Source organism: Mesoplodon bidens (genome assembly GCF_964165515.1).
Source record: "Mesoplodon bidens genome assembly, chromosome: 4".
Classification (NCBI taxonomy): Eukaryota; Metazoa; Chordata; class Mammalia; order Artiodactyla; family Ziphiidae; genus Mesoplodon; species Mesoplodon bidens.
In genome coordinates, this window is record NC_138160.1 from 72,172,979 (window position 1) to 72,190,719 (window position 17,741).

Genomic DNA, 17,741 nt, shown 5'->3' on the forward strand with positions numbered 1-17,741 from the left:
GATGGGTAGAGGGTTCATGCTATATTTTGACCAGCAGGTGGTGCTCTGACCACCTTTTTTCAGATTCTTCTAACATTCCCTCAAACTAGATGGCAAAGCAGCTAACGTATATATTTAATTCCTTAGAGCAAGGAGATTAAAAATTCATATAAATTTAAATATCTTGAGAATTTAATGCTTAGAAAAATAAGCATATTCATGGTTTTAAATAACTAAGGATATTTTTGTTTGTTACAATTTTACTATAAATTAAATCCTAAAATAAACTGAAAGCGTGGCCTTTACTTACAGGGGTTGACACAGAAAAATAGATAACCTGATATCTCACCTATGAGTGATACTTGAAATGAATGGCGTTTAAATATAATCAATATTGACACACACTAACTCCTGAAATCTTTCCATTTTACTACTGCTACCTCTCCACCTAACAGTCACTTTGGATTTCTCCTTGCACGTGCCATTGAAGAGAAGCACCCTCACCACTTACCAAAAGCAGGTCGACATCCTCAGACTGAGAGCATGCGGAAGGAGTTTTATTAATTAGTGTCTGTAAATATTTATAATTGGGCAAAATCTTTTCAACAAAAGGAGAAGCATCTTCTGATAGACACAACAGTTTAAACAGTTTTAAAACTCAGACTCTAAAGATAACTCCTACAAAGACATTCTTTGTTTTCTTTAATGAGCTGTTTGTCTCAAACATGAAGACAATCTATCCAGTTTTCAGCACAGGTCAGTGTCTCAACGTTCATTATTTCACCACCACATTTTGAGGAAGAAAAAAAAAAAAGATTGTACTTTGAAACCCCACTTGCTGGAGGAAGGGGGAAACCGCACCTGGCTGCCAGTGAGAGACCTGACGGATGGCTCACAAGAAACCCTGGGAAAGCCTCAGTTTTAAGGGACTTGGAATAAATCTGCTGATAGAGACAGCCTGCCACGCATGGCCCACACTGCTTGGCTGTGGCCCTGTGGGAGGTTTTATTTATCCAGCCTTTCCCGAAGGGAATGTTGCACATTATGTGAATTTTGGGGGGTTGATATTCAAAATTAATCTGCACTGTGCCATAATAAACTAATCAGCTTGCAGGACTGTTTTACCCTGAAGCTTGCCACAGAGCAGAGAAAGAAAAAAAAATGTATTTGCAGAATGATCTAAATCTGTCTACTGAATCTTGGTTTTAAATGTTCTCGCTCTTAAGCAAAGCTAATTTGGAGAACACGGATGTAAGTCTCTTTGTTGCTGAATGTGGTCCCACAATGTTATCTTCACCTTAGTCCTTCAGACCCAGGAGAAAGAAAAATGATAGCTTCCAGGGATATTATTTGTATTTCATATTTATTTATTCTTATAAGTGCCACAACTTTTTTTGATGTAAAATAAAAATATAATCTTTGTTCTCAAAATGCCTAGAATTTTAAGACAATTTATTTTTGAGAGGTAACTATTGGCATAAAATGCATATTTGGAAAGATGAATTGAGGCAGTGCATAGGCATGTGATGCATTAAACATTATCATTGCAATACACCTCAGAAAAGGATTGCTAATTAACGGGAGAAAGTTCATTTAGGAATTTTGAGAAAGATTTTTCATTGTCAGTACCTTAAGGACATACTTATTTAGTTCAATACTGTAAAAATCTGTTATGAAATACCTCATTCTGTGAGTGTGGTTCTACCATTGGTCAAATCAAATCATATGTGTCATAAGCAGAGTACTAGGTAATGATTTTTTTCTAATTATAAATTGCAGGCCTTAAAAGGAAATGTTTTCTTTGCCCCAGAACACCAGCCGTATAGTGGAGTTTTTTGGATGTTGGGTTCTTTTTTTCCACGGAAAAGGGAAAGTGCACACTAGTTACCAGAAATAATAGCTAAATCCAACAGGGCCCCAGCAATAGCACTGACGTGTTAATTTTCTGGGAGCATGTGAGTACTTCATAAAGTTAGACAAATACACAAATAGCAAGACATATACAAAACAGCAACATTTATTTAAAATGTAATTTCACATTACCACTGATGGCATCGTATTCTTGCTGCCTGGTGGAATAAGAACTCGGAGATCTGGTTTACGGTTATTCATCCCTAAATTCATGGGGGGAGGAGATTTTGCTTGCATATTCTTGTTCAAGTTACCAGGTGAGACCAGCAGACCTGGTGAGTTTCGGGGATTGCCATACCCGTTCCCTGTTAACACAAAACAATGAGAGGACTGAGGAAAAAAAAAAATCTAGACTCACAAAATGTTTCTAGAGAATACACTACATGAGATTAAGGATAAAGGATTACCAGGGTGAGACAATAACGTACACTGAAGGTTCACAGGATGACTGACAGCCTCCACATCAGGAACCCAATCAGTTATTTAACATTCCTCTGAAGGAAGATTAAAAACTCTTAATGAGAAGAGACCTAATAGATAGCAACTTGCCCAGAAACCAGCATATAATTTTTTTCTATTAAAAAAATTTTGGGGGCTTCCCTGGTGGCACAGTGGTTGAGAATCTGCCTGCCAATGCAGGAGACACGGGTTTGAGCCCCGGTCTGGGAAGATCTCACATGCCGCGGAGCAACTAGAGCCTGTGCGCCACAACTACTGAGCCTGCGCATCTGGAGCCTGTGCTCCGCAAGAAGAGAGGCCACGATAGTGAGAGGCCCACGCACCGCAATGAAGAGTGGCCCCCACTCGCTGCAACTAGAGAAAGCCCTCGCACAGAAACGAAGACCCAACACAGCCAAAAATAAATAAATTCATTAATTAAAAAAAAAATTGGGAAGAAAGTCAGACAGTCAGTCGTTCAGGGTCTAAGAAAAGCACTGAATTGGTCCTGCACTTTAATTGACTAGCTCGGCGGAGGTCTGGCCAGCATGACTCACTCTTTTGGTTCAACGATTTGGGTTTTATTTTGTGTATCTGTGTGTCCTTAAGTGAAGAAAGGGCATACCAGCAAGACTATAATTTCTAGGACATGCAGGAGGAGTAGCAGCCTCTCACACGCTTTGCTATTCGGTTCCCCTTGTCTTTGAGCGATTTCTCCCTATGGCTTTCTTCCATCTGGTTTGCTCTCCTCACTAAGCTCAGTGTACGAACCTGAAGCCCTGCTTTCTTGCTCACACAGAACTTCAAAAAGCAGGACTCCTTCTCAGGAGCCGAAATGAGGGGATGATGCCTCCACTGAAGTGCCGATGCACGGGCACAGGAGTGGCCATTGAGTGGGAACCATCCTGAAAGGGTTTTCTTTGGTCTCTGATGCTTAGCCCTCCACTAACAGACAAATGGCTACCTGAAGGTGTCCATTTGTCATAATTCAAAATATACTGTCCTGTGACAGGCAGAGCTGCGGAGGGAGCTGATGCAACCTGAGCTGAACCGGAAAGTCCCCTGCTGGCTTCCTCTACCATCTCTGATTGGAGAATAAGAGAAACCACCTAGGTGATTCAACAACCCGTGCTGGAAACCTACCTAGACAGTTGTTTTCTAAAGCTCTCTAAAGGAGACAGTCAAATGATGTCATCAAATGATGACAGTTGTTACCGTCATCATTATCATTATCGTAAAACACAAGTATCTATTACCCCAGGACGAATGGTACTGTGTGCTACCCAGTGGGGATGCAGAGACAAGCCCCCGGTCCTCAAAGGCCCTGCAGTCCCTTTGTGGCAATCCAATACAGACACGCATGAAACATACGCACCAAGACAAGGCAGCCTGGGGTGAGGTGCCACAGAGCAATACAGATTAAGTGCTATTGGGTTCCCAGGAGGGGAGAGATTATCCAAACAAGATTCATGGAAGAGGCAAGAACTGATGTGAGTCTTGAAAAAAGAGAAGAGGTAGTAAGATCTCTGGGCTTGTGACCGGGCACTGGGAAAGGTCCAAGGTGGCAATGTACAGAGGACGGTCAGGGACAGACCTTGTGAGCATCCTGGTGAGAAGGGAACCCATGGAAAGAGGGGAGTGTCAGAGACCCTGAAGGAATATGGAGGGTTGGGCTGTGGAACCCACAGAAGTTTAGCCTGTGAATTCCAGGCTAACGTGTCTTGGATTTAAATGGTGGAAATGCAGACCCCTGAAGGTTGCAGAGCAGAGGTAACACAGGCCTTTAAGTGGACAGAGAGATCTATTGGTATTGGGATATTCTGTTATTAGGAAGGCCTGATACGTGTGATCCAGTCTGGAAACTTCTATGATGACCTGAGCTATGATGAGGAATTGGGAAGGCAAAGCCCAGGTATATTTCAGGAGATATTTATGGGTACATCTTTTGAATTAGAATCTATTTGAGGCACACTGTGTAGAGCACACTGGTTCTTCATACCCCATTCATTTACTTGTCTCATTTTATGCATGAATAAACGGGCTGAATATATAACAAATAACTACAAGATTAAATCTGTCAATTGGATTATGCATAAAATTCTCCACTTTACTGGAAGAAAAAACCCACAAAATAAAACAAACAACCCCTCCCCCAAAGCGTGTCAAGTATAAAGTAGTTGCTTAAGAAGTGTTGGTTGAATTTGTATGTAAATTACTCTTCTATAATAAACTTCAAGAAAATTAGCTAAATTCTCTAAAGCCAGCTAAATATGTCAAAAGCCCAAAACATTTTTTTACAGTTAACTTGGATTGTTTTCTGTGGCAAAAGTTATTTTATGAAACAAATGCAATTTACCTTTTTCCACTAGGAGAAATACAAAGGATATGTTCACTTAGAAAAACGCTTGATCAAATGGAATGCTCACAGGAGTCTTAGATTTAAGGTGTCTTACTGAATCATTATCGTGACTATGCTAGGGCTTTAGTTTTAATTAATAGATTCCACTGGATAAAAAGGGAGCGAGAAAACCAAGACAAAGTTTGCTCTCTACTTTCCTGTCAGCTGAAGCTCAGACTGACAGACACGCTGAATGCCTATGTCACTTATCTATTAAGCCTGTGTGAGATCTGGTTTAAATAAACAATCAAATGGAAAATTAGCTGGGTAATTTCAAAAGAAAGGGGGAAAAAAAAGTCAGTTAAGCAGTGCAATGAAGCTTGAACAGATCTGAAGAAACTAAAACCCCGGCGTCGTAGATGCCGATACTGGTTTGCATGGAGGAGTTATTTTGCTAAAAGGAAGTAAAACCACTTTATGAAATGTGTTGTCCTGTGATATGACGAGCACTGGGCCAGTGTGCGAAAATGGAAATGCTGCACGAAGGCTCTGAGAAAAGCTTTTTTTTTTTTATTAAAAAAAACAAACATCTTCTACAGTAAACTCTGAGAAATTCCAACAAAGCCTACCCCTTTTTGCCCACATTTTAAACAATGATTTGGGGCAGCAGTCGGGAGGAAAAAAAAGCAAACATATATTATAGTTTTTCACCCAATAAATGCCTCAAAACTTAAAAAATTGATTGGAAAAGCATTCTATTTTTCCCCTTGGAATATTTCCTGTTGTTTGGAAATTATGCCATTTTAGAAGATTAGTCATATATTTTAAGGTGTTTACATACTGAAGGTAAAATATTTTGAACCACGATGACACTTCTTAGATTCATATTTTTAGAGCATAAAGTTATTTTTGAGAACAAATAAATTCTGCCTTTTACCGGTGAGTTTCTGCTGTTTTTAGCATATTGTGCCAGCTAGCATTTTGGAGCCGTATAATAACCATTTCTGTTTCCAGCCACCAAGTTGTTATTCTTTTGGCATAATATAGATTCAGGAATGTGAGGCTGTGGATCCTAAACCAGTGATATAGAAACCTATCATTTGAAAATCAGTGATGAATACATTCGTGTGGTTTACTGCTAAGAAGAGCCTGCATTTAAACTGGCTCGGAAGCCGCAGCCGCCTCCCCACTCAGGACGCTTTGGCCTTGGTTGAGGCTGCTGTCCTACCTTAAGATAAATTCGCCCAAAAGAACAGTCTCTTTCAAAGTCAGGGGTCGGGAGGTGGGAACCGCCACCCTTCAATAACCTTCTGAGATACAAATTCCACCTTCCTTCATGTTTTAAAATTACCCTCCGCCTGGGACAATTATCAATTTGGATGTGACTGCATGCAGATGTCACATTCCCCTGACCACTTAAAAGCCCCAAAATTATAAAGCATGAGTGAATGGATTTCCTGATTATAGATTATAAGAAAACGAAGAACAGACCAACTTTAGAGTTCGTTTGTTTTATCGTTTCGTTTGATTAAAAATATTGTTTCACAGAAAACAATTTAAGCATTCACGATATAATTTGTATAAAGGATAATAGAATCTACCTCTCTTGGTTACAAGTTTCTAAACACCCATACTAAAACTACTGTAAATACACAAAACTTCAAATGTGGTGTTAGGAGAAAAAAAATTTTTTCTTTCCAGTTAACTTGAAAACACTTGCTGCTTTTTCTTTTCTTTCTTTCTTTTTTTTTTTTAATTGGCTCCTATTTTAAGAAGTTGTAAATTCAAAGAACATATTCCTGGCTTAAGATGTTGTGAGGAGGACATTTTGCCTTGTCTCACAGAGCTCAATTGAGTATATAGCTCTCTTTGAGCCCGAAGTTCTGAAACTTTCTCTTATTGGGATGTTTAGACATTATGAGTCTTTTCACGTCACTTTTTTTTTTTTTTTCTCTCCTGGACTTTCAATTACAAATACAAGAATATAAATCTAATAAGCGCAAAACAGAAACTAGTCCTCATGGAGCAAGGCTAATTTTTTCGTTGGCACGATCTGTTTTTGGAGTCTCTCAAGTCGTCATCTTTGACTATTCATTCCCGCTTCCATATCCAATTAGTTTCCAAACCTTGCTAACTTTTCTTCAAAAATGTCTCCCTCCATTCCCATTGCCACCATCCTAATTTAGGCTTTTGCTGCCATTTGACTAGGTCTTTCCATAACCCCCTGTTTGGGTTCCTGGTCTCTAGTTGAAGGGTTCTTCACCAGGCCTTAAGATGGGCTGCCGGAAGATTGTGAGCTCCTTGAAGCTGTATGCAAATTTTTGTGCATATGTGTTATAATAAATCTAATGTACACTCCCAAGATTTTCTTTAAAAATCTTTCTCAAGTGTTGCTTCTCTCATGTTCCTTTTTCAGATCATACTTAACACTAGTGGGTCAGTGCCCTGGCTTGGCTCTCCAAACTGTGCATAGTTTGACCCACTCTATCTATCTAACCTAATTTCCAGTGGCCACAGCCAAGCTCACCATCCTCTGAATAAGCCTGAGTCTTTGCTCTAGCAGTTCAATAACTGGCAGTGTTTGATTTCCTGTTTAATTCAAATTCATTTTTAAGGATCGGCAAAGGCCCAGTGCTTTCAGGATACCTTTCAGTCAACCTCGGCCCACCTTGAACTCACTCTCCTCCAAAATCCTGCATAATTAGAGGCTAATACTACACAGAGCACTAGTCCGTTAAGCGTTTCAAATGCTCACAAAACACATATGCAGATTATGCTGGAAAAATTAGAATTATTCAGGAATGGGACTAAAAGTCAAGTTATGGAGGGAATGTGGGATGAGGACTGAAAACATAATGTGTAACTTGCTAATTTCAAACATCAAGGGTCTCTCCTCTTTATGCTACTTGAGACCTTTTTCTATTTTAGATAATGATTACACACTGATGACCAAGTACACCACTGAGACAAACTGTTTATCAACCATATGATATAAAAGTCAGAAAATCATGCAAGTGCCCACCTACTAAATTTGTTAATAGAGAGTTCATTAAAGCTTCTTTTTCATCTATTGCACCTGTTAATCATTTCAAAGCACATTACCTTAGCTGACTGCAAGCAGCAGACTCAAAGTAGAAATTTTCCCTAATGAAAAAAAACTCTGAGGTACTGGATCTTTTCTTCTACACTGTCAAGTGTTTACTGCCATAGGTTGTCTCTGTATCAAGATGAATTTCAATAATAATTTACTCATACAGACCTTTCTACCAAAAGATGGGCTGCATGTTATCCTAGGAAAAAGAATGGTAGAAGGGTGGCAATTAAGAGTGCACAGGATTTTATTAGGTGGTTCAGAGAGAGACTTCCTGGAGAGAGGGAATTCATGACAGATCTCAGAGTCACGACTGTGTTTGAGAAGGATGAGTATTCCTATGAAGGTGAAATATAGATCATTTCAGAGGATGCAGTTTTCAGAAGTTGAAAAAGTAGGCTAGGCTAACGCAAGCCTGTCAGATCATGTTAACTTTCTACTGTAGACTTTATAATAAACTTTTACTAAACTTTATACCATAGAAAATGAACAGCCAAAGTTGTTTGTGAGCAGGAAGTGGCATCGTTAGCTGTGTGTTGGGAAAACAGCAAGAGTGGCAGTGGAAAGGATACATTACAGAGTTAGACGGTTATAAGGAAGCTAGTTAGGACACATCTGCCAGGGAACACATGAGGAATGAGGTCTGAAGGAGGCAGCAGAGTTGGGAAGATTTACAAGGCAGATGGGCATCGAGGACAAAGGAGGATTAAGTAGATAAATCCAGTTCCTAGTCATGAGGTCTCCATTAGAGTTCCTTCAACTATACTGAGCCTTGGTTTTCACACGCTAAGTAATGATTTCATTAGTGAGAGAAGCATAACAGTCATCTGAATCAGAGACTCCCACCTACTCTCCCAAGGCAGCTCACCAACACGACCATGCAATATGAACAACAGCAAGCATTTTATATAGTACTAATTACCAATAGTATTAACAACATCAAGCATGCATCTTAAGTACCCAGAACAGTACAGGCACCTATGCAATGTGTTTTGTTATTATACCTGGATATAAAACACCTTTTTTTTTTTTTTTTTTTTGCGGTACACAGGCCTTTCACTGCTGTGGCCTCTCCCGTTGCAGAGCACAGGCTCCAGACGCGCAGGCTCAGAAGCCATGGCTCACGGGCCCAGCTGCTCCGTGGCATGTGGGATCCTCCTGGACCGGGGCATGAACCCACGTCCCCCGCATCGGCAGGCGGACTCTCAACCACCGCACCACCAGGGAAGCCCAAAACACCTTTAATCCTCAAGACAACCCTGTGAGGTGCTAAGAGTATCTTTGTGTTACATAAAGAGAAAACTGAAGAACAGAGAGGTCCAGTAACTTGCCCAGCGTCAAACAGCTATCAGCTGGCTGAGCCATGGTTTGAACCCAGCAGTGTGTCCAGAGTCCATGCTCTGAAGCACAACACGGCCCTGCTCCTGGGAACTGGTCATACTCTGAGATTTTGAAAACCCTTCTTTGTCAAACCTCATCCTAAAATTACAGGAACACAAAGGAAGAGAGGAAACAAAGGGTGAGACCAGGGACATGAGACTCAAAGGGACTCCTAAGTCAGCAGTGATGTGGAACATGGTCAACCTGGGCATCAAAAATAGCAATTCTGGTTCAAAAGACACTGGCCTTACATAAGGGGCACAGAATGGTGATGTTCCAAACCATATTTCTAGTCTCCTTCTGGATAAATAAATATTTACAAATAGGAAATATTGGGTTTAGCTACACTAAATGCCAGAGCAGCTGTTTAACTTTCAGCATGCTATTTTGAGTGGATGATTAAGTATGCTTTTAAAGGTAGATTTTGTAATACTTTAGTCAATAATCTTCTCCCCTGTAATAGAGGGTAAAGATGTTTACCTACCTACGGTCTATTTAAGAGACCAGCTTCATCAGAACCACTCAACATGACAGGGAAACGCCCAGTATTTTATAGTATCCACTATTAGATATCTGGAAAATAATTTCTCATACACAGGTTATAAAAATTACTTTGTTTAGTACTTTGTTAATGGTATCTTATTTTTGGGAATTTGGAGCAAACTGCCACGGGAAAACATTAAGTTGAACATACAGCTGAACCTCTGATGTATTGATTTTCGGTTTTTACTTCAGCAAAATGCTTTGCCCACTTAAGGTTTTTTTTTTTCTTTCAGCAGAACAATTTTGAATATATTTATAGCATACAATCTTGTTAAACTAGAGATGTTACATATATGATAACGTTCACTACTATCAATTAATTTTTTTTTTTTTTTTTTTTTTTTGCGGTACGCGGGCCTCTCACTGTTGCGGCCTCTCCCGTTGCGGAGCACAGGCTCCGGATGCGCAGGCTCAGCGGCCATGGCTCACGGGCCCAGCTGCTCCGCGGCATATGGGATCCTCCCGGACCGGGGCACGAACCCGTATCCCCTGCATCGGCAGGCGGACTCTCAACCACTGTGCCACCAGGGAGGCCCTCAATTAATTTTACATTTGACTTTTTCAAAGTTTTAAGGTAAGTTAGTTTCCAATATCAGGACATTGTTTTGTGTCTCAAATAAACCTACGGCTTTTCATGTAATTTTATTTGTACATAGTAAAATTGCTCATACAACCCACTGCTCTACTGGAAGCAACACACCTAAAATAGTTTTTAGTGGGAAAAAATTATGACCTTCTAGACTTCAGTCTTACATTCACTTTGCCCTGAATGCCTGAAACGCTGTTAAAAGCACTGCCAACTATAAGTTATTCAGCTGTTGTAAATCACAATCAGTTTTTTGGGGTTTTTTTTTTTTTTTGAGGGGAAAGGAGATCTTTTTCATGGGATGGCTCTAAGGGAAAAGGCAACCACAAAACATTTGGAGGTCAGAAATCTGGGAATGATGAAAATTTCAATATGCCTACTGCAGAATGGGGGCAAATCAGATTTCTGATTCTTATCCAGCTAAAGACTCCTGATTACAGATTCTTAAAAGTAAAATCAAGTCTCCAATCTATCGGGGGGTTTCTCAGGGAAATAATATAATAACGTATAATGTGAGACTAAGAAGAAACTCCTGTGAAACCTCAGTGCCTTTTGTGGTGTATTCTTAGAAAATACCCGAGGAATACACCCGAGCCAAGACTATTCTTGGCTATACCAGTTAGAGGGCAGCAGACGTTCTAAAAAGAGACTTGTCTCTTCTGCTTGACCATGTCACCCTGACGCTGAACCATGCCTTCATGGATTTCCTACTTACCCCACTTGTCCTTGATGTTTCTTAGATGTGTTTTGTTTAGTACCTTTTGTGAAATTAAGTCTATCTGCCAACTAGAACTTTAAACATTCAGCACATACAATGGGCTCTGGATTATGAGGCAGACGTAAAGAATTTTTACTTATTACTGAGTTGTTTTCCTAAAAATTGGAGTCTGTGTTATAAAGCAGGTTTGTGTTGGCAGACCACTTTCATTTTTCCTGAAAGTCATGTGGGTCAGGCATTATCATCCCAAGTTTTGACAGATGAGGAAACTGAGGTTCCGGGAGTTTCTGAGACTTATCAGTAAGTGGGAGAGCTCTGATTTGAATCCAAAGCACAAAATGCTTCCACTACATTATTACAAAAGCCAGATGCTTCAGATTTAGAATGCATCCTTGAATTGTTCCTTCTCTTGGAATAAAGGCTCCACTTGCAAATAAGAAAGAAATCAACAATTTGATGTTTCCCATGCACAAAGGCACTCTATTGTTCTGTTCTTAGTACTGACTTATTGAAGGGATAGTTTTTCATCGTACCACAAAAATGATATGGAACCTTGCTATCTTAAAAAAAGTTCCACTTAACAATGAATGATAGATTTATGACTCACTTAATTGTTCACTTCTTGCGATTTGGGGGCTGTCTCTTTACTAAAAAATGAGGGGGTGTCTTCATTATTGACACAATTGTTCATTCTTTCAGTCATTTTTATAAACAAAAATATTGAGACAGTTCAAATTAGAGGGAACATGACAGAAGAGAAAGAATAATTACTTGTGGTTTTAACATTTACACAACTGCTGCAAACACATCAGAAGATGATAATGTTGAAATGAAATGTTGCACTGCATCTCACTGTGCTCCCTTTCTGCCTCAGATTTATTAATATCTCCTCCCTACTCCCACCCTTGAGGGTAGGGGCCGCGGCAGGCATCTCTGTCAGGCCTACTAGTGCACTACTCACACCCTGCACATTTAATAAATATTACTGGGACTAGACTAAACTAAGCTTTATTTTTTGCTTAGGAAGTCAAGAATATAGATAATTATAATACTAACAAGAGCCAACATTTATTAACAAGCACTTACTCTAGGGCAGAAACTGTGCTAGGTGCTGCCTTGTATTGATGATCTCATTTAATTTTCACCAACAATCCCGCAAAATGGGAATTCACAGACTTTCCAAGGGTGATGTCATCTCTAAAGTAACTTGTATATCATGTATTTTTCTTGGTGATTTTATTAGTCTGAATATCTGCCTCCAGAATATTTTCCCAAATTACTGCTTGAGCAAAAATTTTGCTCCATGATTTCACAGTTTTCTCTGAGTTGCTTAATACTAAAGGTTTCTTTTCCATGATTGTTATGTAAATTAATGTTATCATGTTTGAATATGTAAATTAACCACAGCTTTAGATTTGCTATTATTACTATATTATAATAACCTAATATAGCAGGGTTCTTTGCCTTAACTAGAGGTTGTAAGTGGAGTCTAAGGTCAAAAAATCATGAAAGGAGGGAATAGTGTTTAGTAAGACAGTTACTAAGTAGATATTAAGTTCAGTTAAAATAACTGAAATGGAGCAATAATAAATAAACCTAGTGAATACTTAGCACCATATGGACACATTTATAGATGATAAATTGAAACTGTTTAGCCAAGGTTTTGGTACAATATAGTTTCCTTTAGTAGAAAGTTAACTAAAGGAATATATCTGATTTGATCTTTCAAATATGAGACTGTTTCATGACTATACACTCTTAGAATTGAAATTCAAGTGAAAGATTCTATATAAGTCTAACTAAAATTTAAGACTGGCAAAGGTTTGTCTAAAAACAGCAAATTATACTCTTGGCTGAGAGCCTTGAAGCCCCGAAAAGTCCCTGGTAGGTAAAACATTGATTTCCAAGAGGGGTTTTTTTAACCACATCCCTCCGTCAGGATCTGTTGTCTATTGATGTACAGTTTCATATCACTAATGATTTTGAAAAGAGCTTTTCCTTCTGTATTATCTCCAAATAAAATCTTATGGCGATATCAAAAACAGGAAAGAGAGAAACCAACACTGTGTGAGGACAAAGAAAAATGCTAAGAGAAAAAAGACAAATGTTGAGTAAAACTAATATTTTAGGAGGAAATGTTAACTTCTTGAATCAATATTAAAAAGACCAAAGTTTTATTATCAATCACACTCTTAGGTTAAAAATCAATGGGATATGAGTGAAGAGACCAATTTTCACATTGCTTTGCTGAATATAATAGAAAGACAGGTGATAAAAAGGAATACAACTTGTGAGGTCAGACACCATGATATGCAAAAGGCTCTAAAATCTGCTGAAACATTCTCTAGGGAAGTTACAATTTGAAATTTTGTTTTTCCTCTGGAAATCAAACTCCTTAAGAATTAAGTCAAACCAAAAGGGTTGAAAGCAGATGGTGCCCTGACTTAGTCTGTAACATTCATCTGTCTCCTCTTTGACCTGCCTCTCCCACTTCAACGCTGACCCCTAGAGAATGGTGTCAAGGTACTGCTTTACCTATCATCTTCCAGGTCTTGTACATGGGAAGTGGACACTGATTTTCTTGGCAGTGGCTGATTATCACGTGCTGTAGATTCTCCAACTAGAGGACAGTATTTTTTTTTTCCTTTTAATAAATCTAGATAACCTTGGTTTGGGTTAAAAATATCATTGTTACTTAATTACATAGATAATAATAAAGCAATGCTGTTGGATTTTTATCTGTGTTTTGGGTGAACTCCCAAGGTAAAACTGCAAATGAGTTCAGAATTTTTATTCAGGACAATTTAAACTAACATAATACTTTAAAAGAATCCAACTATTAATTCAGATGTTTTCCCATTGGCTACTTAACAATTTTTTAAAATGTAATATAAAATTATATTTTTATACTAACAAAAAAAGTTTTCTTATTTGAGAGTAACTAAATGGTATCAATCTCCTTTTCTTCAATATTGCATTCTGAATTTGTGTTTTGTTAGACAATAAAAATATAAACTTGTTGAAGCCAATACTTTTTTTTTTTTTTTTTTTTTTTTTTGTGGTATGCGGGCCTCTCAGTGTTGTGGCCTCTCCCGTTGCGGAGCACAGGCTCCGGACGCGCAGGCCCAGCGGCCACGGCTCACGGGCCCAGCCGCTCCGCGGCATATGGGATCCTCCCAGACCGGGGCACGAACCCGTATCCCCTGCATCGGCAGGCGGACTCTCAACCACTGCGCCACCAGGGAGGCCCCTGAAGCCAATACTTTTAAACCAAATTTTTAACCACTTCACTGATAGTTTAAATCATTGAGCAAGAATTGCAGAAGTCTGTTTGTTTGATAAGAAAGTCAGCCAAGAAATTTTTGATAAGTATTCTCAAAAACAAATACTTGCAAAGCAATAGTACTAGTATAGAATAATTAAACATTGTATGACCTTTTCCTCTTCTCATTTAGTTCTATTTTATAATATGCTGAATTTTTCTTTTCCAATGCTAAATGAATTACAAAAAACTCATGTTAGGAAAGTTTTGTGACTATATGATCATAAAACACTGCATGTAAATGGACTTGAAAGACTTTTGTGTCTTATCCTTAATGTGAGTACTAAGTTCAGAGGCTCAAAGTTATGACCCAAAGTCTTAACTGGATGGAGTCTTTTCAGAGTCTGGAAGCCAAGTCTCCTTACTCAGCCACCGCTCAGTGGTTTATCCACAGCAGTACACTGCCACCACCAAGTCTCCATGTATTTAGCTGATATAAATTAAGCATTCCAGAAGTGACAGTGCTTGACAACCAAATGCATAAAATAGTAAACAATAAACATCAAAATAAGGAAACAGCTGTTACTTTCTTTTTATATAAAATTATATCTAATTTACAATAAATGCCAATTAAAATTATTAATCAATATACATAAATATCCTTCGCCTTATTGTCAAATAGCTACGTAGACTGTAGAATTCTCCTAAATTTTCAAAGAGGTTCCTAAAGGGTTTTTTCTGCTCCCCTACCTCCCATTTTTGGTCTCAATCAGGAAACAGTATATCCTTGAGCACAGTGGTACTTTTGACTCAATAAAAAAGCAACTATGTTATCCAAGTGAAAACAAAGGGTACCAAGAGGGAGGTGAATAATCCAACACAAGGCATGGCTGTGCTAACGATTATTTCTATTAACTCTAACAAAAATTCAGTTGAACCTGATCTTAAAATCATCTGTAACCACTAAGATTAGCATGTTAAAAGCTTTAATGTACGGAGATATGACAAAATGTAATTTTAAAAGCAGTGACTTTTCATTTTGTCTCTTGAAAGGAAAGGATTAAATAGTGGATGAATAACTGTCAACTGAAACCTACAAGTGTCACTATTACTAATGTATTATAATGACTTGCTGTATGTTTCACTTACATCAAGAGCACAACCCCATCCTGTGTCTTCTTTATCGTCACTTGCCTTCATCTCTGAAATGACTTCAACTTAAGCAATAAGAGGGTCACTATTTTAAGAGGGAATTTGTGATGGTCTGAGGTACCAACCTCCATTTCATTTACTGCTATATACCAGCTCTGTAGGTTTTCCATTAAGTAAGTTAAAGTTAGTAAAACTTCATTGGTCAATAGTGCTCAGCCATTTAATTAAATAATTAATGCACTATTCATTATACACAGCATCAGAAGAATACATTATTTTTGTGAATTACAGATCAAGGGTGTATCTTTTTGTATTTAAAATTACATTATTTCTTTGAAGTATTCTTTCTTTTTTTCCACATAAACAGTATTACAAATTTATGTCTAGAAGATCAACTTTTCCTTTATTCAGCTAACAAAAATTTACTGAATATCTGCCAAGTCCTCTCACTTATTTCTTGAGCTGGGAATACAAACTGAATAGGACACAGTTTGCCCCTAGAGGGATGAATGTCCAGGAGAGAGATGTGTGCCTAGATATTGCAATTACAATGCAAGGAAATAAATAACGTAGGCACAGGCTGCCAAGAGAGAATCAAGGAGAGGTGCATAATTCCTTTTGGAAGAGTCAGGAAAGGATTTCCTGAATGGTTGAACTGAATTCTGAGGGATGACAAGCGGTGTTCAGCAGCATGAAGCAGGAGAGTTCTAGGAATGCATACACAAAGGCAAGAAGCCTTGACACTGGAAAATGGTAGCACAATGCAGTTAAGAGCATGGACTCTGGAGACAGACTGTCTGGGCTCCACCTTGGGCCATTACTTAACCTCTCTGTACCTCAGTTCCCCCAACTGTAGAAAGGGCATTAATATGAATATATACATTAAAGGGCTGCTATGCAAAAAGATGAGTTAATTTTTGTAAGTCACATAGTAAGAGCAATTTAAATGTTTGCCATTATTAGAGCTGGAGTGCAGGGTTTTTTATGGCAGTGGCAGAAGGTAAGAAGGTTGAAGACTGGAGAGTAGGGATGGGCCAGAGATAAGAGGCTCATGGTTAATTCTGAAAGAGCTGGGAAACCATGGCTGGATTTTGAGTATCTGAACGATGACCTACAATTAGTTTAAGGTTTTGATAAAGACTCATGAGTCACGAGGAGACTAGAGTGGGATGCAGTGTGAAGCTGGGAGATGAATTAGGGATCTCTGGAAATAGTTCTGGAGTTTTCCTATAACCCTGAACCAGGGCAGTGGGATAGTAATGGAGAGAAAGGATTAGCTTTAGGAAATACCTTCGAGGCAAAGTTGGTAAGATTTGATGACTCACTGGATGGTGAGATGAGGGAGAGGTACAGTGCAGGGAGTGGATGGGAAAGATGCTATACTTTATGATTGAGCTGAGAGCTCTTTGATCTCTTGGTATTTATACGAAAACAATAAATGCCAAACTTAATTCCTTCTGAGGACTTCCCTGGTGGCACAGTGGTTAAGAATCTGCCTGCCAATGCAGGGGACACGGGTTCGATCCCTGGTCCGGGAAGATCCCACATGCCACGGAGCAACTAAGCCTGTGCGCCACAACTACTGAGCCTGCACTCTAGAGCCCGAGAGCCACAACTACTGAGCCCTCATGCCACAACTACTGAAGCCCACACACCTACAGCCCGTGCTCTGCAACAAGAGAAGCCACTGCAGTGAGAAGCACGTACAATGCAACGAAGAGAAGCCCCCGCTCGCCAAAACTAGAGAAAGCCTGTGTGCAGCAACGAAGACCCAACACAGTCAAAAATAAGTAAACAAATAAAATTTATTTTAAAAATGTATTTCCTTCCCTCATGAGACTATACCCTTTTTACAAGTTGAGATGACTAGATTTTGAAAAAAAATTACAGGCCAAAAAATATTTAACTTAATTGTAGTCTTGCCACTTGACCTCAGACTTTCTAACTTTATCTGAGACTTTGAATTTCAGTGACAATATTCAAAATTTGGAAGATATCTTCTGGCCATTTTGCTTTAGTTTTCTTTTCTGAAAATGTAGAGACATTCTGGCTGGCCTTGTTTCCCTCGGTATTATGTGATTGTCTGACATCAGCACTGATATATTCATCTCCGACATATGATACTGGCTGGCATGAGAAAGAAGGGGCAGACAGCTGAGTCTGTGGGCAGGACATAGCAGCTAAGCTCAAGACTCAGTGGCATGTGCAACAGGTGTTCTGTGGAACCAGGGTTAGAAAGGGCTTCTTCCTCTATTTTTAAAAAGCGGGGAAGTAACTCTTTCATAACTATACAGAAACTGTGACAATTATATGCTCATGGCTACAAGATACAATTAACAAAAT

General features: G+C 38.9%; 1 protein-coding gene across 7 annotated transcripts in view; it reads right to left on the minus strand.

Moving 5' to 3' along the window:
- The window catches only part of MEF2C (myocyte enhancer factor 2C), a 150,024-nt gene that overhangs the window by 11,567 nt on the left and 120,716 nt on the right, over positions 1–17,741 (minus strand). For all 7 annotated transcript variants that reach the window (XM_081231556.1, XM_081231558.1, XM_081231553.1 and 4 more), the window contains one exon: positions 2,023–2,195. In XM_081231556.1, coding sequence (XP_081087682.1) covers positions 2,023–2,195 — 173 coding nt within the window. The remainder of the gene's footprint in view (positions 1–2,022; positions 2,196–17,741) is intronic.